General features: G+C 47.9%; 1 protein-coding gene across 2 annotated transcripts in view; it reads right to left on the bottom strand.

The window, feature by feature from the left end:
- Hkdc1 (hexokinase domain containing 1) overlaps positions 1 to 23,600 on the bottom strand; it is a 55,592-nt gene that overhangs the window by 13,911 nt on the left and 18,081 nt on the right. For both annotated transcript variants that reach the window (XM_045137488.1, XM_045137489.1), the window contains 8 exons: positions 19,800 to 19,948; positions 19,593 to 19,712; positions 13,425 to 13,520; positions 11,196 to 11,295; positions 9,794 to 9,977; positions 6,683 to 6,838; positions 4,606 to 4,839; positions 1,915 to 2,219 (listed from right to left, as the gene is read on the bottom strand). In XM_045137488.1, coding sequence (XP_044993423.1) covers positions 1,915 to 2,219; positions 4,606 to 4,839; positions 6,683 to 6,838; positions 9,794 to 9,977; positions 11,196 to 11,295; positions 13,425 to 13,520; positions 19,593 to 19,712; positions 19,800 to 19,948 — 1,344 coding nt within the window. The remainder of the gene's footprint in view (positions 1 to 1,914; positions 2,220 to 4,605; positions 4,840 to 6,682; positions 6,839 to 9,793; positions 9,978 to 11,195; positions 11,296 to 13,424; positions 13,521 to 19,592; positions 19,713 to 19,799; positions 19,949 to 23,600) is intronic.

The following is a 23,600-nucleotide window of genomic DNA, read 5'->3' as shown; positions in this document are numbered from 1 at the left end:
AAACGTTGTATAGGTTGTCTAAAAATAAAGTGCATTTAAACTAAAAAAAGGGGAGGAGGGGGCTATAGAGATGGTTTAGTGGTTAAGTGCTTGCCTGTGAAGACTAAGGACCCATGTTCAACTCTACAGGTCCCATGTAAGCCAGACACACAAAGGTGAGGTCAGCGCAAGGTCGCACATGCCCACTAGGTGGCTCAAGTGTCTGGAGTTCGATTGCAGTGGCTGAGGCCCTGGTGTGCCAATTATCTTTCTCATAGAAAAAAATTATACAACAACAAAAAAATTCTTTTAAACATGTCATGTAGGTTGTCTAAAAATAAAGTTCATTTAAATTCAAAAAAATAGAAACAAGAAAGCAGCCAGGCTCTTGTCTCTTGTCTTCCCATGTGTGCAGGAGGAGGTTGGACTTCCATGGACTCTTCTAGTTCTTTTTCTTTTTCTTTTCTTTTTTTTTTTTTTTTTTTTTTTGAGGTAGGGTCTCACTCTAGCCCAAGCTGACCTAGAATTCACTATGGAGTCTCAGGGTGGCCTTGATCTCACAGCCATCCTCCTGCCTCTGCCTGCCAAGTGCTGTGATTGAAGGCGTGCACCACCACACCCAGCCCATTCTTCTAGTTCTAAACACTGATCAACAGACCACAGCCACCATATTCTTGGTGCAATGGACATCCATCCTTCTATCCATCACATGTCTGTCTTTCACCCATCCATGACGTGTCTAGCCTTCTATCTATACTGAATAGTGCAGGGTCCAGGGTCCACTCATGTTCTTACCTGCACACATGTGCATGCACACGCGCACACACACACACACACAGTCTAATCAAGACACCCAGATTCAAGACTAAACTGGGAATTAAGCATATGGCTGTGTCCTGCACACCTGGTATTGGTTTCAGAAGCATGAAAAATGCGAGGAGTGGTCGTGAATTGCACACAGTTCCAGGAGCCGCTGCGGAGATGCGGCATGAGGCAGGGCCTGATGCCCTGATAGGCTGAAGGAGCCCTTAGAAGATGAACCGTGGTTTACAGGAAGACCTGAAGATGTTTTGGGTATTCCAGGACTATGCAAGGGCTACCATGGAGCGCACTGTTGGCCTGAGATGGAAGTGTTCCCTGGCTACTCTGCCCAGCTGGAGGGGCAGAACTGGAAAATCTGGAGACTGTCAGTCTCTGGTTATATTGAACTTGAACTGCAGAAGTTTGATGTTTGTTTGATGGTGGTTGAGTTTGCATTGTTTTAGTCTCTCCTTGCTATGCCTTATACCGACTGAAAATGTTTACTCTGTGCCTTTATATGTTGGAAGTATTTAACTTGTTTGATTTTATAGGACTCAGTATCTTAAATTGATCAAGACTGTGGGGACCTTTGAAATTGGACTGAGTAGTACAGTTTACAATGTGTGATGGTTATGAATCTATTGGGGGCCAGGGGCAGAATGTGGTAGTTTGAATAGATGGCCCCCAATATATTCACTGTTTTATTAGTTTATAGTTTGCATCTGCAGCCACCTGGCTGGAGGCGGTGTCACTGGGTGGATCTTAAGGTGCGGTGGTGGGATTCAGATGTCAATCTAAAGACATGCAAAGCGTGCCTAGCTGGAGCTCCTGAAGTGTGCTGTGCTGTGTGGCTTTTAGCTTGTGGCTTCTCTCTCTCTCTCTCTTTCTGTTTGGACCTGTGAAAACAGGGCCAGCTTCTTCTGCCACTATGGAACCTCCCCCCAGATCTGTAGGCTTCAGTAAATATTCCTTTCTCAAAAAAAAAAAAAAAAAAAGAGAAAGAGAGAGACTAATCTGTTCTCTAATTCCTGTTCCCTTCATTCAAGACTCTAAAACCCCAACTTCCACTGCATTTACAGGCCATGGACAGGGGCTCTGGTCACCCCTTCAGAGCACATGACCATGCCAACCCACCTGTGCCATCAGGCATCCCGCAGACATAGGTAGGGAGCATCTTGACCGTGGCCAGGGCGTGGGTCTTCCTCTTGAGTCCATACTCGAGCTCAGCCCGCATCTTGTCCCGCACCCTCACCAGTCGCTCTCGAGTCATCTGGAACAAGGCTAGCACCTGGTCAATCTGCTTTCGCTGGGTCTGCACGCGGGAGGCCACTGCGGTCACCATGGCAGCCCCCTTGGCACTGCCACTCTCAGACAGGAGGAAGCGCACATCGCAGTTTGGGACCAGTTTCCTCACCACCTTGTGCAGGCGTTTGGGGTACCTGTAGATACAGATCGATGGGATGATAGATAGGCAGATAGATAGACAGACGGACAGATGTGCGTGTTGATAGAAAAGTAGGTGGATGCATGATGGATAGATGGATGGATGACAAAACCTTAAACAGTTATGTGGCTAATCATGAATAATAACAAGAGAGATCTTTACTGCTACACAGCGCTGCGGCGCACTGCACGCTCTGTAAATATGAGCGTGTTTCTGTTGTGTTGCCGTTTGTATTTGGAATGTGATTTCATAGTTTTCCTGTACATGGCTTTAATTCGATATTATCTTTTGGAGATATTAATATACACTTTCCCATAAAAGATGTATCACAGGTCTCATTCAGTCCCTATAAGGTAACAGGGAACCATAGATCCACTGATAAGGCAAGAAGATAGCCGGCTGCCCACCATGAGACTTTCCACCTCTACCACATCTGCCAGGGCCCAGGAGAAATTGCAGAGGAAGTGATGTCATGAATATTGTTCTTACTGCTAGCCTGACAACCAGCCCCAGGATGATGGTGACAGACACTTAGAATAATCCAAACCTATGCAAGCGGAAATCCAGAGGCTACAGAGAATTCAGCACTAAATCAAACTGCCAACCGGCCTGCCATGGCTCAGGGAACTTTGTGCAAGTGAACCCTGGGCAAGGGGTGTCAGGGTGAGGGGACAATAATGTGTAACCTGTTATACTATATATATAATTAAATTTAAAAAAAGAAAAATGTATATTGAACAGTCATAAAGACTGTGTCTGTCCAATGGAAATAAGACCCAGTGGTTGCAGCCAATGGGACGTGGAGGCCCTGCTGGGCCAAGACTCACCCTTTCACCTGCTGGATGGTGGGGAAAATGGCTAGGATGGCTGGGGCATTGGGAGGGACACTGGGGAGGCTCGGGAAAGTGCCTCTTGTTTGTTTGCTTACTTGCTTGAGGTAGGGTCTCCCTCTAGCCCAGGCTGACCTGGAACTCACTGTGTATTCTCAGACTGGCCTCAAACTCATGACCACCCTCCTACCTCTGCCTCCAGAGTGCTGGGATTAAAGGCATGCGCTACCACGTCCGGCAGAGGCAAATGCCTTTTCGATCAGCTAATATTTCAACCCCTAGGCATGTCCACAAATGGTATGGTAAATGGATGTCATCTCTGTCCAGAAGGGGAAGATTTACTTCCTCAGCTCTTTCTAGGATGTACCCACCTGACTTGCAATGCCATCTCTGTTAGCTAAAGGGCCTTTTGCTCTCCATCCTCCTGGGAACTGTTCGTCTCATTTCCTCCTACCAGGTTCTTTCATGAGGATTTGGCAACCTCTGCCATCTCTGGTACTCCCCATCAATAGCAAGGTATATCTTACTTCATAGTCTCACCACCAGCAGGTATTCATAAGTAATAGACAGGTAAATAGATACATTCACGCACAGATAGACAAGCGGATGGATGGACAAATTCATAGATAGATGGATGAATGCATTCATGCACACATGGGTAGATGTATCCATGTATGGCTTTCCTAATTAGGAAACTGGCTTTAGCAGATTATTCAATTTATTTTATTTTATATTTATTTATTTATTTATTTGCAAGAGAGAGAGGTAGATAAAGAAAGAGAGAATGGGCATGCCAGGCCCTCTAGCCAGTGCAAACAAACTCCAGACACATGCACCACCTTGTGCATCTGTCTCAGTGGTTAAAACTCTTGATGGCAAAGCCTAAGGACTCAGGTTCAATTCCCCAGGACCCACATAAGCCAGATGCACAAGGTGGTGCATGCATCTGGAGTTCATTGGCAGGGGCTGGAGGCCCTGGTGTGCCTATTCTCTCTGTCTCTCTTCTATCTCTCTTTACTTGAACGTAAATAAATATTTTCTCCCCCACAGGATGTGATGGCGCACGCCTTTAATCCCAGCACTTGGGAGGCAGAGGTGGGAGGATCGCTGTGAGTTTGAGGACAACCTGGGACTACGTAGTGAATTCCAGGTCAGCCTAAGCTTGGGGAGAAGGCGCTCATTTACAAACCTTACTAGCCTGGGATTCAATTCTCCAGTACCCATGTAAAGCCAGATGCACAAAGTAGCACATTCATCTGGAGTTTGCAGTGGCAAGAGACCCTGGTGAGCTCATCCTCTCCCTCTCTCAAATTAATAAATAAATTATTTTTAAAAAGAAGTGGTTGGCAGAGGTACGGGAATCGCCATGAGTTTGAGGCTACCCTGAGAATACAGAGGGAATTCCAGGTCAGCCTGGAGTGAAACCCTACCTCGAAACCCATCCCCCCACCAAAAAAAAAGAAGTGGCTGGTTCTCCAGACCATCAGAAGCACTAGGACTCAGTTCTGAGGGATGCTCCGTTGTGGGGTGAGGGCTAGCAGGCACACTCACTGAGGGTGTATCTTGTAGAGTGTTCCATCCATGCCCACTGTGGTCCGGAGCCTCTCCAGTTTCCTATTCTCTCGGAGGCGCGTCAGGATGGCCGCCAGAGCTGCGGCACAGAGATTGGCCGAGCGGAAGGACACGATGGTGCAGACGTGCTGGACGGCGATGCAGTCAGCCTCGGAGGGATCCAGGCCCAGATCCACCAGGATCTCTCGGGTATTAGCAAGGCCTTCTTTAGTCCTAGCCAGGGGGACAGGAATGAGGGAATGAATTCCATACTTCTCCATGCCGTGCCCATATTTCTGGGTGAAACCAACTCTTAGGGACATGAAAATCAATGAGCTACTTCATGGTAACTTGTTATGGTCAATAACAATATCAACACTGATAACTACTGTGCATTAAGCACTCACTGTGAGCCGGGTACTTGTCTAAGAGCTTGGCACGCAGGTTAACTCATTTAATCCTCAGGCCAATCCTGATGAATTGCGGCCAGTGCCACATTGTGCAAGTGAGAGATGTGAGACAGATAGAAGGTAAGCGACTTGTCCCCTCACACAGCTCACCTGGGCTACAGCCACAATTTGAACTCGAGTAGCTAGACGGCAGAGACCAACATTGCTAAGCACCCTGTACTAGAATGCCAATCACAGAGACTTCATCCCCTGCCGAGCTCTGCCCAGACACGGATGCTGGACATCAGGGCTGCCCTGCTGAGTTGAGAATTGAACACTGAGTTGAGAATTTAAGGGCAATGCCAGGGATTCCATGTCCGAGGAGCAGGTTCCAAAGTTAACTGAGCCAGGATCCTTCATCAGCCAGCTCTCCAAAGCAGGGGTCTGAGGGTAAGCACCCAGATCAAGATACAAAGCCAGCCCTGCCTGGGAGCAGGAGTCCTTCTCTTAGACCCCACGCGTGAGCTTTCGGGGGTGCAAAGATGCCCTGATACTGCAAGCAACGTGATGTGAAAATTTGTATTTGGGGATAAAGCACCCAGAACTTGAATCAGATTCCCAAAGGGGCTCATAACCCTAAAAATATTACAAGTTATCATGCCAGGGAGGAAGAAGACAGAAAAACATGACAGAAGGTGGCTCTCTGACAGTAGCCTCTGTATAGTTACGCCACAAAAAAAAAAAAAAAAAAAAAAAAAAAAAAGTGGCAGGACAGAAATTGCTAACCTGAGGACTGGAGGGGTGGCTTTACCTGCAAAGCCTAAGGACCCAGGTTCCCAGGATCCATGTAAAGCCAGATGCACAGATGGACATGCAACTGGTGTTCATTTGCAGTGGCTAGGAGGCCCTGCCATGCCCATTCTCTCTCTTTCTCCCTCTCTCAAAGAAATAAATAAAATATATTTTAAAAGCCTGGCGTGGTGACACACACCTTTAACCCCAGCACTTGGGAGGCAGCGGTAGGAGGATCGCCATGAGTTCGAGACCACCTTGAGACTACATTGTGAATTCCAGGTCAACCTGGGCTAGAGTGAGACCCTACCTCGAAAAATCAAAAAATCAAAAATAAAACTGAAAAAAAAAAATGCTAACCTGAAACTGGGAAGACATCTCAGTGGTTAAAGACACTTGCTTAGGGCTGGAGAGATGGTTTAGCAGTTGAGGCACTTGTCTGCAAAGCCAAAAGACTTCAGCTCAATTCTACAGGACCCATGTAAGCCAGATGCACAAGGTGGCACATGCGTCTGGAGTTTGTTTGCAGTAGAGACACTGGCATTCCCATTCTCTCTGTCTGTCTGCCTCTCTCTCATAAATAAATAATAACTAAAACATTTTAAAGACACTTGCTTACAAAGCCTGTCGGCCAGGGCACAATTCCCAAGCCACCCACATAAATAAGATGCAAAAAGTGGTACAAGCCTCAAGGTTCTTTTGCTATGGCAAGAGGCCCTGGCGTGCACATACACACATAAATAAAAATAAAAGTTAGAAGTTGCTGACCCATCTGAAGCCACTCCCAGGCCTAAAGCTCACCATGAAGGTAAGAGATCTGTCCCCATTGGTGCGACTTGGCCAGCTACCCCAACCCTCTTTAGAGACCAAGAAGGAGGGGTGTCCCCGCGGCTTACTTCTCCATGGCAGCCACGTGTTGGGTGTCGATCTTGCCCTTGGTGTGGAGAGCAGAGGATTTCTTGCCCCCAAACAGGAGGCCAGCCTTGGCCATCTTCAGCAGGATGAGCCTGACCAGCTCCCCCATGTACAGGCCACTGATCATCTTCTCGAACCTGCAAGGCAGTCACATGACGCAGCACCATCCATTCCCCGAACGCCACAGGCCAGAGTCAGAAGCCAGCAGGAAAGGAGCTCCGCCCGTCACGAGGTCTCGGTACAGCTGAGGGATGGGGTGCCCTGTCCCATGTGAGCTGCGCCCTCCGAGCCTACGCCAGGGCAGAGCTGAGTGGGAGGAGAGCTAAGGAACCCTTTCCGCTCCCATGCTGGGCTCCGGGATGTCCCTGGCTATTGGGGGACCATTTGTACTGTGGATGTAAGGAACCACAGTGCCTCAGATTTCAGATACTGACTTAGGGGTATTTCTAACTCCTCCTGCACTGAGCTTCTGTCCCAGTGACATGATGTTTGTTAAAGGTTCTTTTGTTTCTATTTTGGGGGTTTTCCAAGGTAGGGTTTTGCTCTATCCCAGGCTGACCTGGAATTCACTGTGTAGTCAAAGGGTGGCCTTGAACTCCCAGTGATCCTCCTACCTCTGCCTCCCGAGTGCTGGGATTAAAGGTGTTGTGCCACCACGCCTGGCTGTTAAAGGTTCTGTTCTCAGTCTATGGGCCTCTACTGAGGGGAGGTGAGAGCCTTTACGAGATGCTCCTATGTGGCGAGACTACATAGTGATTTTTAGGTCCACCTGAGCTACAGTGACACTCTCATTCAAAAAAAAAAAAAAAAAAAAAAAAGGTGCTGGAGAGATGGCTTAGCAGTTAAGGCATTTGCCTGCAAAACCAAAGGATCCTGGTTCAATTCTCCAGGACCCACGTAAGCCAGATGCACAAGGGGGCGCATGCATCTACAGTTCATTTGCAGTGGCTGGAGGCCCTGGCATGCCCATTCTCTCTGCCTCTTTCTCTCTCTATCAAATACATAAATAAAATATATTTTAAAATAAATACAAGGATGAACCTGGTAAAGAGTCATCCAGCCATTTGAGGGTGTTTGTGGTTACACAAGATAATGTTCTTGTTTTTAGATGGTACACCCTAAAGTATTTAGGGGGTAAGAAAGGCAACCTAAGTCTCAAATAGTTCAGAAATTTTGTTTTGTTTTGTTCTCGTTGAAAGAGGGCCTTCCTCCGTAACCCAGGTTGGCCTGGAACTCACTATACAGGCCAGGCTGACCATGAACTCCACCTAGCAGGTGCTAAGCTTGACAGGTATGAGCCACCACACCCAGATAGAAAAAAACATCAGGGTTGGAGAGATGGCTTAGTGGTTAAGGTGTTGCCTGTAAAGCCAAAGGACCCAGTTTCGATTCTCCAGGTCCCATGTAAGCCAGATGCACAGGGTCACACATGCATCTGGAGTTCTGCAGGGGCTAGAGACCCTGGCACACCTATTCTCTCTCTCTCTCTTGCTCGCTCTGTCTCTAATAAATAAATAAAAATAACTTTATACATACAATAGGTGTATATAAACAGAGACTAAATGCAGACATACACAGAGAGAAAGAATGCATTTAGGAAATTTGAGTGAAGGGCCATGTTGGGAAATTTTGCATTATCTTCACAAGCTTTCTGTAAATCTGAAATTGTTTAGGATGCCTTAAAACATTTCTTTTTAGCCGGGCATGGTGGTGCATGCCTTTAATCCCAGCACTAGGGAGTCAGAGGTAGGAAGATAGCCATGAGTTTGAGGTCAGTCTGAGACTACATAACGAATTCCAAGTCAGCCAAGAGATCCTACTTTGAAAAAATAAAAAGAAAAAGAAAGAGAGGGTTAGAGAGATGATTCAGAGATTAAAATGCTTGCTTGAAAAGCTTAACAGCCTGTGTTTGATTCCCCAGTACCCATGTAAAGCCAGATGCACAAAGTGGCACATGCATCTGGACTTTGTTTGCAGCAGCCGGAGGCCCTGGTGCACCCACTCTCTCTGTGTCTATCTCTCTATCTAGCCCTCTCTCTTGCAAATTAATAAATAAAATCTTTTTCTAAAAGGAAGGAAGGAAGGAACAAAAAAAACAACTGTGTAGTAAATGCTCACTGAGCTCAGCAGGTAGCTGAAGAGCTATGAGGGACTCCTCAAAAACTATCCTGAGGGCTGGAGAGATGGCTTAGTGGTTAAGCACTTGCCTATGAAACCTAAGGACCCCGGTTCAAGGCTCAATTCCCCAGGACCCCTGTTAGCCAGATGCATAAGGGGGCGCACGCATCTGGAGTTCATTTGCAGTGGCTGGAGGCCTTGGCACGCCCATCCTCCCTCTCTATCTGCCTCTTTCCCTCTCTCTCTTTCTCTCTCTCTCTCTCTCTCTCTCACTCTCAAATAAATAAATAAAAATGAACAAAAAAATTTAAAAAAACTGTCCTGAGGGCTGGAGGGATTGCTAAGTGGTTAGGGTGCTTGCGTGCAAAGCTTAATGACCCAAGTTCCAATCCCCAGTACCCATGTGAAGCCAGATGCACAAAGTGACGCACACATCTCAGTTCATTTTCAGTGGCTAGAGACTCTAAGTGCCCATTCTCTAGCTCTCTCTCCTTGCAGATAAATAATTAAGGGAAAAAATGTTCTGCAGGTGAGTGAGGCCTGAGGCTGGGAAGATACGGATGGAGGATAATGACAGACATGGAGAGGAAGCCTTACAGGGCTCCTAGTGCTACAAGGTGACGCCTCTGAGAAAGCAGGGTGGTCAGGGAGCCACAGAGACACACACAGGGCACACGACAGATTTCTGTTCCCTTGTGACCCGTGGCTGACATGCTCCAAGCGGGCAGCACCTCTCGCTTTTGGTTCAAGGTCTTGTATGCGCACGCGTGCTCCAGCCACACAGCCTGCCTTGGGACTATGGTTGTGACCTGGGAGACATCACTGTATCCCCTCGTTTCTCATCTGTTGAACAAAACTGCCCTATGGACTAACTGTGCTGGGTGACTAGTGACAACTAGAGATTCCCCTCTCCCCTAAGTACTGTGCCCCTGCTCAGTGCCCACGCCCAGACTATAGAGCCAAAAGGCACTCACAGCTGCTTTCCAGGGTTGAGCGAGCCGAGGTCCAGCTCCCTGTCAAACTCGGTGCGGATGTCCTCCAGGGCGCCGTCGTCCCCGAAGGCCCCCCACTCCGTGTTGATGCACATCCGCCCCTCGTCGCCCTCCACCAGGTCGATGTTGCTCATGTCCTCCATGTAACACGCGTTGGTGCCAGTGCCTGCGGGGACCAGGGTGGACAAAGAGGAAAGGGCGCCCGTGCCCGCTCTAGTGACCACTCCCCGAGTCCGAGGCCAGCCCGGGCTACCTAGTTCGACCTTGTCTCAACAAACTGCTTCGTGCTACTGACCCCCAGCTGCCTTCGCATGGACTCTCCTGGCAGGTGGACACCTCCCTTGCATCCAGTGCCTAGCCCAGGCCCTCTCTGCATCTCTCTTGACCTCATTTCTACCCTGGTGCCAAAACTTGATTCTCACCAGGTGTGGTGGCGCACACCTTTAATCCCAGCACTCGGGGGGCAGAGGTAGGAGGATCACAGAGTGTTCAAGGCCACCCTGAGATTACATAGTGAATTTTAGGTTAGTCTGAGCTAGAGTGAGACCCTACCTTGAAAAACAAAGATTTAATTCTCCTCAGAGCAGACCAGTTGAACTGCTTTCATATATATGAAAGAGGCAGCTAGAGAATGGGCATGCCAAGGCATCTAGCCAGACATATGCACCACCTAACAGGTAATAGGTACTGGGAAATCTAGTCTGCATCATTAGGCTTTTCAGGCAAGCACCTTAACTGCTGAGCCCCCTTTTTCTGTTTTTTTTTTAATATATATTTTATCTATCTATTTATTTAGGAAAGGAAAAAAGGCAGATAGACAAAATGGGCACACCAGGGCCTCCAGCCACTGCAAATGAACTCCAGCTGCATGTGCCACCTTATGCATCTGACTTATGTGGGTACTGGGGAATTGAACCTGGGTCCTTAGACTTCACAGTCAAGTGCCTTAACCACCAAGCCATCTCTCCAGCCACCACCACCCCCCTTTTTGGGGGTAGAGTCTCTCTCTAGCTGGAATTCACTCTGTAGTCTCAGGGTGGCCTCAAACTCACGGCGATCCTCCCACCTCTGCCTCCCGAGTGCTGGGATTGAAGGCGTGCGCCATTATGCCCGGCTCCTGTTTTTTTACTTGTGTGTGTGTGTGCATATGAATGAACGTGAGTATGGGCACACACATGTCACAGCGCTCATGGAGAGGTCAGAGAACAGCCTCAAGGTGTCAGCTGACTCCTTCTACCTCGTTTGAATGAACAAATGGGTTTCTGTCCCCTGTGCTGCCCTCTTGAATAGCACTGGTGCTTTTCCTATTTACTCAGATTTTGCTGAAACTCAGCACTAACGAAGCCCTTCTCACACCTCCAGGAAGCAAGTCCCATTGACTTACCAATGATGACACCGACTTCGCAGTAAGGATCATCATAGGCACATGTCATCATGGTCCCCACGGTGTCGTTGACCAAGGCCAGGATGTCCACGTCCAGGTCCTGGTAAACACAAGGCGCCCAGGTGTGAGTGGAGGAAGGGTGCACCCTCCCCCACACACACACACACAGGAAGGGAAGGCAGCGGAGGCTGCCACAGCGACATCTCTGGGCACCGCCTGTTGGGCCAGCCTGCAAGAAACTGGCTTTTGCCAGGGGAGCAAGAAAGGGGGCCCCAGGCACTTGAAGTGAGGGTAAAAGGCTTCTGTCAAAGGAGGCTACAAGGATAGCCTACCAGGAGCCTAAGCCGGGAGACAGAGAGGTAAACATGTCTGTCCTAGGAGCAGTGGTGTTTCCAAAAGAAAGCCCCGCAGGCCTGGTCCACAGGATGCTGTCAGCCAGGGAGCCCAGCTTCAGTCCGGTCCCCTCGGACAGCACCTGGTTTCCAGCCTGCCTTTCCTGTTCTGCTGAGTCAACTTGAGTCACCAAGGTTCCCCAAAGTTTGGAGAACCATCTTCTTTATTTATTCATTTATTTACAAATGCTTTTATTTATTTATCTATTTGTAAGCAGAGAGAGAGAGAGAGAGAATGGGTGCTCAAGGGGTCTTGCCACTGCAAATGAACTCCAGACGCGTGTACCACTTTATGCATCTGCCTTTATGAGTTCTGGGGAACTGAAACCCTGAGGCTGGCAGGCTTTGCAAGCAAGCACCTTTAAGCAGTGAGCCGTTTTCCCAGCTCCATTGGAGGACAATTGTATTGACTGGTTGACAGATCGATTATTTTTTGGTTTTTCGAGGTAGGGTCTCACTCTAGCCCAGGCTGATCTGGAATTCACTGGGTGGTCAATCCTCCTACCTCCGACTCCCGAGAGCTGGGATTAAAGGCGTGTGCCACCATGCCCAGCGCAGGACAACTTTAAAATGAGCCCAATAAGAGAACTATGCAAGTTACAAAGTACTAGAAACTTGGCTCGAAAGAGAAGAAAAGACCAGAAGTATACACATTCAAGTACTCCCTGTGGCCTGGGGCGCAGCTCAGGAGGGGAGTTCTTGCCACCATTCAAGAGGCACGGGGTCACAAAATGGCCGGGAGAGCCATGACCTCACGGTGCCTGACACCACCTACACAAGACCATCATAATAGAAGGAAAAGATGATGACATCAAAATAAAAGAGACTGATTGAGAGGGGGAGGGGGCTGAAGGAGAGTAGAGTTGCGAGGGGGAAAGTCTGGGTTGGGAGGAGGGACTTCCATGGTTTATTGCCTATAATTATGGAAGTTGTCAATAAAAGAAAAAAAATTTTAAAAGAGGTTTGAGGGCTGGAGAGATGGCTTAGCGATTAAGCGCTTGCCTGTGAAGCCTAAGGACCCCGGTTCGAGGCTCGATTCCCCAGGACCCACGTGAGCCAGATGCACAAGGGGGCGCACTTGTCTGGAGTTCGTTTGCAGTGCCTGGAAGCCCTGGCGCGCCCATTCTCTCTCTGTCTCTCTATCTGCCTCTCTCTCTCTCTGTGTCACTCTCAAATAAATAAATAAAAATGAACAAAAATATTTTTTTTTAAAAAGAGGTTTGATCAGTAGCACTGTGGGGGGGCCCCCTTGCTGTCACCAGCACTGTGGGGGGTGGGATCCACTTGCCATCAGGCAACAAGCGATCCGGATTTTATTAGTAGGCCTTCAGCTCAGCAAGGAACAAGTCTTACTTTTGAAGTTATGTAAATTCTTGTCAAATATATTCAACAGGAATAGAGTGTCAAGTGCAACAGAAAGACTAAAAAGAGAGCTGTGTGTGTGTGTGTGTGTGTGTGTGTGTGGCTGGGGATTGAATCCAAGGTCTTATGCATGCCGGATAAGTGCTGTCCCATTAAGCTACATCTTAAGCCCCATCAGATAATCTTGTAAATTTTAGAGAGAAGTAAACAGTGGCATTTAAACATAGCTCAGGTCTATCCAAGTCCCCCTGAAGAGCTGTGGGGTCCGGAGACCCAGGGAAGTGCAGTGGTGGGCACTGGCCCCACATGTGGAGGTTCACCAGCGAGCTTGTCCAAGCTGGCCACATCTGCACCCCAGTGGGGACCCTCTGTCCCCCCTTTGACCCTCCTTTCATGCAGGTACAGTCCAAGGGCCCCAAGATGAAGAGGCGAGGACTGGAAGACCCCCAGACCAGGGCCAAGGTGAGTCTCTCACCTCGTGTCTTTGCATGGCGTTTCGCAGACGGCTCACCACATCTGTGTCTTGAACTCCCCGCGCCTTAAACTTCTTGGTCCATGAAAGCAGAACGCCCTGTGGGGAGAGTTTAGATCATGCAGGTGCCCAGTGTGGCATGGAGCAGCAGGCTGCCATGCTCGGAGCACCCCATGGCTTCACATCTGGAAGCTGAATCACCTGGGTCTTTGGTTTTCCTCTCTCTCTCTTGTTTGTTTGTTTGTTTGAGCTAGAGTCTCGCTCTAGCCCAGGTTGACCTGGAATTCACTATGTAGTCTCAGGGTGGCCTTGAACTCACCTGAGTGCTAAGATTAAAGGTGTGTGCCAAAACTCCTCCCACTACAGTCTTTTATTTATTTGTTTGTTTTTACATTTATTTTTCAAGGTAAAGTCTTGCTCTCACCTAAGTTGGCCTGGAATTCATTATGTAGACTGAGGCTGGCCTCAGACTCACAGAAATCCTCCTACCTCTGCCTCCTGAGTGCTGAGATTAAAAGTGTGTGCCACCACTCCCAGCAGTCACCCCCCCCCCCCCGCCCCGCCTTGGTTTTTCAAGGTAGGGTTTCACTCTAGTCTAGACTGACCTGGAATAATTCACTCTCTATCCTCAGGATGGTCTCAGTCTCGAGCTCACGGCCATCCTCCTACCTCTGCCTCCCAAGTGCTGGGATTAAAGGTATGTGCCACCATGCCCGGCATTCAGCAGTTGTTTTTTTTAAAAAATATTTTATTTGGAGCTGGGAAGAGGACTCAGTGGTTAAAGGCACTTGTTTGCAAAGCCTGATTTTCTAGATTCAATTTCCCAATACCCACATAATACCAGATGCTCAAAGTGGTGCATTGTCTGGAATTTTTTTGCAGTGGCAGGAGGTCCTGGGGCACATATATTCATTCTCTCTTTCTATTTCTCCCTCTCATAAATAAATTAAATATTTAAAAAAATAATGCTAAGAGGCTGGAGAGATGGCTTAGCACTTAAGTGCTTGTCTGTGAAGCCTAAGAACCCCGGTTCAAGGCTCAATTCCCCAGGACCCAGGTTAGCCAGATACACAAGGGGGCGCATGCATCTGGAGTTCGTTTACAGTGGCTGGAGGCCATGGCGCACTCATTCTCCTTCTCTATTTGCCTGTATCTCTGTCTGTCGCTCTCAAATAAATAAATAAAAATAAATAAAATATATATATAATGCTGAGCATGGTGGTGCACGGCTTTACTCCCAGCACTCTGGAGACAGAGGGAGGAGGATCTCTGTGAGTTTGAAGCCAGCCTGGAACTACAGAGTGAATCCAAGGTCGGCCTGAGCTAAAGCGAGACCCGACCTCAAAAATAAACTTTATTTATTTGCAAGGAGAGAGAGAGTGGACACACCAGGGATTCTTGCCATTGTAAACGTACTCCAAATGCATGTGCCACTTTGTACATCTGGCTTTATGTGGATACTGAGGAATTGAACCCAGGCTGTCAAGTTTTGCAAGCAAGCAGCTTTAACTGTTGAGCCATCTCTCCAGCCCTTTTTTATGTTTTTAAGACAAAGTTTCATTCATAGCCAGGGCTGACCTGGGACTCACAATGTAGCCCAAGCTGGTCTCAAAACTCATAGTTCATGCTTCAGACTCCTATGTCCTGGGTTTACAGGTATGAGCCACCTGGCCTGGCAAAAATCCTTTCTTTTGGTTATAGTGAAATATATGACACACTAGGGACTAGAAAGCTGCCTCTGTGGTAAAAGTGCTTGCTTGAAATATTCGGCACAATGCTGTAACCTGTCCTCACACTACTGTGCGACAGGACAGAAAACTCAGTTCCCCCAGCCAGGCATGGTGGCGCACGCCTTTAATACCAGCACTCGGGAGGCAGAGGTAGGAAGATTGCCACAAGTTCAAGGCCAGCCTGAGACTACATAGTGAATTCCAGGTCAGCTTGAGCTAGAGTGAGACCCTACCTCGAAAAACCAAAATTAACAACAACAACAAAATTTCCTTACAAGTAGCGTTACCCACGAGTTTTGTGTCTGAAATCATAAGTAATGATAGAATTTGTCAGACTAGAAGACAACCTACAAATTGATAGAGTCGACCAAATCCATCCACCCAGTCAAAGGCAATTAAGTCCAACGTCACAAACCCCAGAACCATACCTCTTCCAGCCCCCTCGATTTATGGATGAAGAAACTGAGAGTCAGAGACAAGGACCTTGTTGGAGCGGTCACAGGGAGGACAGCCCAGTTAGAATGCCCGGTTCAGGACTCGCCATAGGCACTCAGGTTGCTTCCTGCACCGCAGCGCCCCCGTGTGGCAGCTGTCACTAACATGTCTTCATTGGCTAAGGCAGCACCCAGGCTTCACCAGGGTGACAGATGTACGGTGGTTCCCCCTCCCCAAAAGTTGTTAGGGACTACGTGCAACCCCGTGGGGAGAGAGCATGTATGGACAAAAGCTGTGACGTAGGCAGGATGTGGGAGCACCTACTGTAACCCCAGCACTTAGGAGGCTGAGGCAGGAGGATCACAAGTTCAAAGCCAGGCTGGGCTACACAGGAGACCCTGACGCCAAAAGTCAAATCAAATTAAGACAAACAAGCTAACAGTGGCAACAAAAAGGAAGACTTTAGCTGGATATGGTGACACACACCTTTAATCCCAGCACTCGGGGGGCAGAGGTAGGAGGATCACCGTGAGTTCAAGGCCACCCTGAGACTACAGAGTGAATTCCTGGTCAACCTGGGCTAGAGTGAGACCCCACCTCAAAAAATCAAAAAAAAAAAAAAGTAGAGATTGGTGCTCCTCCAGACACAAAATGGCCTGGATACCCATGACCTCACAGTGCCTGACGCTACCTACACAAGACCATCATAATAGGAGGAAAAGAGGATGGCATCAAAATAAAAGAGAGACTGATTGAGAGGGGAAGGGGATATGATGGAGAATGGAGTTTCAAGGGGAAAGTGGAGGGAGGAAGGAAATTACCACGGGATATTGTTTACAATTATGGAAGTTGTCAATAAAAAAAAAATAAACTAGGAAAAAAGTGATAAAATACTGAGGAGAAAATAAGCAAATATATACACAACTTATAAATTCTATACATGTAGCATAATCTCAATATTTAATGTGTATTTAGCTTTTGGAAGAAACCTCTAAAGTGGAGTAGTCTATAGCTCTAAGTGTTGGGATGAGAGGTATGTGCTATCCATCCCAAAGACACAATACACGAGAAAAGATTTGGAAAGAAGAAACGTTCATTCAAGGCAATAGTTTTGGTGTGTGATGTGTGCATGTATGTTTTTGCATGTGTGTGGGCACATGTGTATTCAAGCACATGGGGGTGTGTGTGAGTGCAAGTGAATGACAGAGATTAATGTAAAGTGTCTTCCTCGACCTGCCTCCACTTTAGTTACTGAAATATGGTCTCTTCCTTGAACTCAGAGCTCGCTGACTCGGCGAATCTAGCTGGCCAGTGTGCCCCAGGGACGTCCTCTCTCTCATTACAGGTGGGCCACCATGACCACCCAGCATTTGCATGGATGGTAGGGTCTGAACTCACCCTTGCGTGGAAGTACTTTACCAACTGAGCTATCTCCCCAGCCTGCATTGTCCTTTTAAATAACCCTTTGGGGGCTAGAAACATGACTTAGCGGTTAACGCGCTTGCCTTCGAAGCCTAAGGACCCAGGTCTGACTCTCCAGATCCCACATAAGCCAGGCGCACAAAGATGAGGCAAGGGCGAGTTCGCACTTGCCCACTAGGTAGCGCAAGCGCCTGGAGTTTGATTGCAGTGGCTGAGGCCCAGGCATGTGAATTCTCTCTAATTCTATCTCTCCCTCTCTCTCTGTGTAGAAAATAAAAATAAACAATCCTTTCACAGATTGACCTCGGATTGGGTTAGGTCCCATGCTCACAAATGAAAACACCGCAATCCTCCCACCTGGCCAGGGGCACCTATGGAACCACACCGCCCCCAGGTGCCGGGTCTGCTCACCGCAATCCTGCTTCTAAAACTCCCAAGGGAGTGAGGCGCCTGCCCTGTGGCCTCCCACCCCACCAGTAGGCAGCTGCATCAGAAATCTTGAGTGGGTCCTCAAGCCAGCAGCACGGCATGTTCTGGAACCTTAGGGGCAGCGGAGATGGCTCAGTGAGAAAACTGCCTCACAAGCATGAGCTCAGATCCTCAGAACCCACATAAAAGCTGGGTGTCGTCAGACATGGCGGTGCACCTTTCAGCCCAGCATTTGGGGGCAGAGGTAGGAGGATCACCGTGAGTTTGAGGCCAGTCTGAAGCTACAGAGTGAGTTCCAGGTCAGCCTGGGCTAGAGGGAGACCCTACCATGAAACACCCAGTAAGTAGGGGCTGGAGAGATGCCTTAGTGGTTAAGTGCTTGCCTGCGAAGCCTAAGGACCCTGGTTCAGGGCCCCACTCTCCAGGATCCACGTAAAGCAGATGCACAAGGTGGTGCATGCATCTGGAGTTCGTTTGCAGTGCCTGGAGGCCCTGGTGCACCCATTCTCTCTCTCTATCTATTTCTCTCTCTGTCTATCATTCTCAAATAAACAAATAAATTAGGAAAAAAAATACACCCAACATCGACCTCTGGCCTACACATGCATGTGAACACAGTGAACACGAACCCCACGTGGTGTACATACATAGACACACCGCACACACACACATGTACATGCACACGCACGCAAAAGAAGAGAAAAAGGGGCTGAAGAGATGACTCAGCAGTTGAGGCACTTGCTTACAAAAGAGGAGAAAGTAAACAAAAACACTTAAGACCTGACTTCAGTCCCTTGACTCTCCAGGGCCCTCCTGAGGATTCTGCTGCACACCAAGGTTGAGAACTACTGACCCCATTCCCTCCCTCATGCTGGGCCCATGCCGAGTGCACAGTGCCACCTCTTCATTAGCAAAGGCAGAGAAAAGGGGGCTAGGGAGATGGCTCAGCAGTTAAAGTCCCTTGTTTGCAAAGCCTGCCAACCCAGGGCTCAATTCCCAAGCCACCCATGGGTGCAAAAAAAAAAAAAGTGGTGCAAGCATCTAATGTTCGAGAGGCCCTTGTGCACATACATGCATGCACACACATGTGCAAATGCATTTTTAAAAATATTTATTTGCAAGCAAAGAGAAACTGAAACAAAGAGAAAGACACAGAGAGAGAGAGAGACAGCATGGGCGCACCAGGGCCTCCAGCCACTGCAAACAAACTCCAGATGCATGTGCCACTTTGTGCATCTGGCTTACGTGGGTACTGAGGCATCAAACCCAGATTGTTAGGCTTTGAAGAAAACACCTTAACTGATGAGCCATTATCTTTCTAGCCCAAATACATAAAAAAAAAAAAAGCAGAGAAAGAAGGACTGGAGAGATAGCTTAGCAGTTAAGGCACTTGCCTACAAAGCCTAAGAACCCAGTTTTGATTCCCCAGTACCTACATAAAGCCAAATGCATAAGGTGGCGCATGTATCTGGGGTTCATTTGTAGTGACTGTAAGCCCTGGCATGCCATTCTCTCTCCCTCTCTCTCTACCTCTTTCTGTCTGTCTCAAATAAATAAATTAATTAAATTTAATATTTTTTAGTTTTTTATTTACTTATTTGAGAGTGACAGTCAGAGAGGAAGAGGCAAAGAGAGAGAGAGAATGGGCCTGCCAGGGCCTCCAGCCACTGCAGACAAACTCCAGACACATGAGCCCCCTTGTGCATCTGGCTAACATGGGTCCTGGGGAATCGAGCCTGGAACCAGGGTCCTTAGGCTTCACAGGCAAGCGCTTAACTGCTAAGCCATCTCTCCAGCCCTAATTTAATATTTAAAAAAAAAAACAAAAAGCAGATGGTTTAGCAGTTAAGGAGATTGCCTGCAAAGCCTAAGGACACAGGTTCGATTCCCCAGAACCCATGTAAGCCAGATGCACAAGGTGGCGCACATGTCTAGAGTTTGGTTGCAATGGCTAGATGCCCTGGCACACCAATTCTCTCCCTCTCTCGTGTGTAAAAAATAAATAAATAAAATAAAATAAAATTGGTAGATTTAAACACACACACACACACACAAAAAAAAAAAAAAAAAAAAAAAAAAAAAAGCAGAGAAAGAGACCAACAAACCAGAAAGCTTTGTGCTGCACATTTGCAAAAGCGCCAACCCAGGGCCTTACCTCCTCCAACTTGGTCTGTCTGCAGGGGAAAGAGAAGGTGAAGCCAAGGGGCAGTTTCTTGTGCGTCAGCTCTTTGGTCTTCATGAAATCTGCCAGGCAGTCAGCTATGTAATCGAATAGCTGCAGGGAGAGAAAGTGCAGGGCACCAGGCTAAGGCACGGTTTCTCGTGACTGGGAGCCAGGCCTTGCCCCCCGGCTGGCCTGTACCTCTGTGCCATTGCCCCGGGTGATTTCATTGGGCGTCGGGTAGAACTGACTCTCCATGTGGACGTTCCGCTTTCCCTCTTCTGAGACTTTCACCTTCAAGACTCGAAACTTGGATCCTCCAAGATCCAGGGACAGGAACTCCCCATTTTCTACAAAGAAATAAAACCAGTCATCAGGGCTGGAGAGATAGCTTAGCGGTTAAGCGCTTGCCTGTGAAGCCTAAGGACTCTGTTTCTAGGCTCAACTCCCCAGGACCCATGTTAGCCAGATGCATAAGGGGGCGCACGCATCTGGAGTTCGTCTGCAGTGGCTGGAGGCCCTGGTGCGCCCATTCTCTCTCTCTCTCTCTGCCTGCCTCTTTCTCTGTTTGTCACTCTCAAATAAATAAATAAAAAATAATAAACAAAAAGTTTTTTAAAAACAGTCATCATTCAGTGAGGGTCTGTCTGCACCGTGACAAGCCCTAGAGTATAAGTCAGACATGTAATAGATGCCACCAAATCTCAGGATGTGGGACTGGAGTCATGGCGCAATGGGTAAAATGCTTGCCACTCAAGCAAAAGGCCTGAGCTTGGGTCCCCAGCACACAAGTAAAAATGCTGAGCATGGGGCTGGAGAGATGGCTTGATGGTTAAGGCGCTTGCCTACAAAGCCAAAGGATCCAGGTTCAATTCCCCAGTACCCACATAAATCCAGATACACAAAGTGGCACAAGTGTCTGGATTTTGCTTGTAGTGGTTGGAGTTCCTAGTATGCCGATTCTCTCTCTCTCTCTCTTTTTAAAATGATATGTTTTATTTATTTATTGAGAGAGAAAGAGGCAGAGAGAATTGGCACACCAGGGCTTCCAGCCACAACCACTGCAAATGAACTCCAGACTCATATGCCCCGGATCCTTTGGCTTTGTAGGCAAACACCTTAACCTCTAAGCCATCTCTCCATCCCCTCTCTCCCTCTCCTAAATAAATAAGGGCTGGAGGGATGGTTTAGCAGTTAAGGTGCTTGCCTGCAAAGCCAAAGGAACCAGGTTTGATTCCCCAGGACCCACGTAAGCCAGATGCAGGAAGTGGGGCATGCATCTGGAGTTTGCTTACAGCAGCTGGAGACCCTGGTGCACCAAATCTCTCTCTCTTTCTGTCAAATAAATAAATATAATATAAAATAAATATAAATATAAATTATATATATATGTGTGTGTGTGTGTGTGTGTATGTGTATATATATATATATATATATATATATATATATATATATATATATATATATATATACATATACATATATATATATGTATTTAAAATGCTGGGCATGGCACTGGAGAGATGGCTTAGTGGTTAAGCGCTTGCCTGTGAAGCCTAAGGACCCATGTTAGCTAGATGCACAAGGGGGCGCACATGTCTGGAGTTTGTTTACAGTGGCTAGAGGCCCCGGTGTGCCCATTCTCTCTCTCTCTCTGTCTCTTTCTCTCTCTGTATCTGTCGCTATCAAATAAAAATAAACAAAAGAAAAATTTTTAATTCTGGTATAACTGACTAGTTCATTGTCAAACTGTCTCAAAACATAACAGAGAGAGCAACTGAAAAGGAGACCCAACATTGACCTCGGGCCTCCACATGCATACTCACGTGTGCATGTGTACCTGCATACACATGTACACCCACACTCCCATAAACATGCAGCAACACATGCACACCACGCCAACACACACAGATCTCGGGATGTTGCATGGGCTAGTGTCTTCATCCCCCTTGCTGAGGGTTGAGGCATGTGGCCATTTGTCTGCATCATACAGCAAAAGGCAGAACTAGAGGGTGTTTGTCTGTGTGTCCCTGTGTCCTGAGCCCGATCCACTCGCTCATGTTGGGGGCAATGAGCGTGCTCACTGGAAGTGAACTCACTTCAAGAGCGACCCTGAGAAATGAGCTTTGGAGGTGGGGCCTACGCCAACATGCCAGGACAGGGACGAAAACTGTTCCAGCAATCACGAGGGAAATGCAGAGAGGGCGTGAAGGAAAAGATGGGCACACAGCAGAGGGGCCAGCCTCACTCAAGCCTCAGTCTGATGGACCGAGAGACACATCCCAGGAAGGGAGTGCCGGGGGTGGCCCGGGAGCCCATAGCCCCAGTCCCACAGGGGAGCAGAGACCTGAGCACCCGCGGAGTCCCGCAAGCTCAGGAAACAGCACAAAGAGGCTCTCGCTCAAAAACAAGACCAGTGGCTGGAGAGATGGCTCAGTGGCTAAAGGAGCTTGTTGCAAAGCCCAGTGACCCGGATTCCGTTCCCAGCACCACGCAGAGACACGTGCACAATGGCGCATGAGTCTGGAGCCTGATTGCAATAGCCAGAGGCATGCCCATTTCCGCTCTCTACCTCCCTCTCTTCCTCCCTCTGCTTGCAAATAAATAAAAAATAGTTTTTTAAAAGGCAGGGCATGGGCCTGGAGAGATGGCTTAGCGGTTAAGCGCTTGCCTGTGAAGTCTAAGAACCTGGTTCCAGGCTTGATTCCCCAGGACCCTGATGCACAAGCCAGATGCACAAGGAAGAGCACGCGTCTGGAGTTCGTTTGGGGTGGCTGGAAGCCCTGGCGCACCCATTCTCTCTGTCTGTCTGTCTGTCTTTCTGTCTGTCTGTCTCTCTCTCTCTCTCTCTCTCTCTCTCTCTCTCCCTCCCTCTTTCTCTCTCTCTGCCTGTCACTCTCAAATAAATAAATAAAAATAAAAACTAAAATAAAATAAACAAAGCACGGCATGGAGCCAGGCATGGTGGTGTACATCTTTAATTCCAGCACTCAGGAGGCAGAGGTAGGAGGATTGCTGTGAGTTCAAGGTGACCCTGAGACTACATAGTAAGAGTGAGACCCTGCCTCGAAATCCACCCCCAAATAAAAAAAAGAAAGAAAGAAAGATGGGCTGGAGAGATGGTTTCGTGGTTAAGCACTTGCCTGTGAAGCCTAAGGACCCTGGTTTGAGGCTACATTCCCCAGGACCCACATAAGCCAGATGCACAAGGTGGAGCATGCATCTGGCGTTCGTTTAGGTGGCTGGAGGCCCTGACGCGCCCATTCTCATTCTCTCTCTCCCTCTCCCTCTCTCTCTTTCTGTCTATCTGTTGCTCTCAAATAAATAAATAAAAATAAACAAAAAAATTTAAAGAAAGAAAGAAGAAAAAAGCATCATTTCACACGGAAGCAATAGCCAAACACCACTCATGTGGATGCTGACATCAGTATGTAACCACCTGGCCCCTCTCCCAGGAAGGGGAGATCTGGTACTGCTGCAATTTGACTGTGTCCGACCCACTCACCATGTCACAAAACTAGCAAGCTACCGTAACAAAAATAAGCCTTGGGAGCTGGTGGCGCACGCCTGTAATCCCAGCACTCAGGAGGCAGAGGTAGTAGGATCACTGTGAGTCCGAGGTCACCCTGAGACTACATTGTGAATTCCAGGTCAGCCTGGGCTAGAGCAAGACCCTACCTCAAAAAAAAAAAAAAACAAAAAATAAAATAAAATAAGGCTTAGGGCTGGAGATACAGCTCAGAGGTTAAGGCACTTGGCTGCAAAGTCTAGTGACTGGGGTTTGATTCTCCAGTACCACATACACAAGATGCACAATGGCACATGCATCTGGAGACTGTTTGCAGTGACAGGAAGCCCTGGTGTGCCCATACTTATTCTCTCTGTTGGTCTCTTTCTGTCTGTCTGTCTCTCATATGAATAGTGAATAAAATACAAAAAAATAAGGCTGAGGATGGAGAGATGGCTTAGTGGTTAAGGCATATGCCTGCAAAGCCAAAGGAT

The sequence above is a fragment of the Jaculus jaculus genome, chromosome 18, assembly GCF_020740685.1.
Source record: "Jaculus jaculus isolate mJacJac1 chromosome 18, mJacJac1.mat.Y.cur, whole genome shotgun sequence".
In the NCBI taxonomy this organism is placed as follows: Eukaryota; Metazoa; Chordata; class Mammalia; order Rodentia; family Dipodidae; genus Jaculus; species Jaculus jaculus.
Note: the sequence above shows the minus strand (reverse complement) of the source record. Positions and strands in the feature narration are given on the sequence as shown.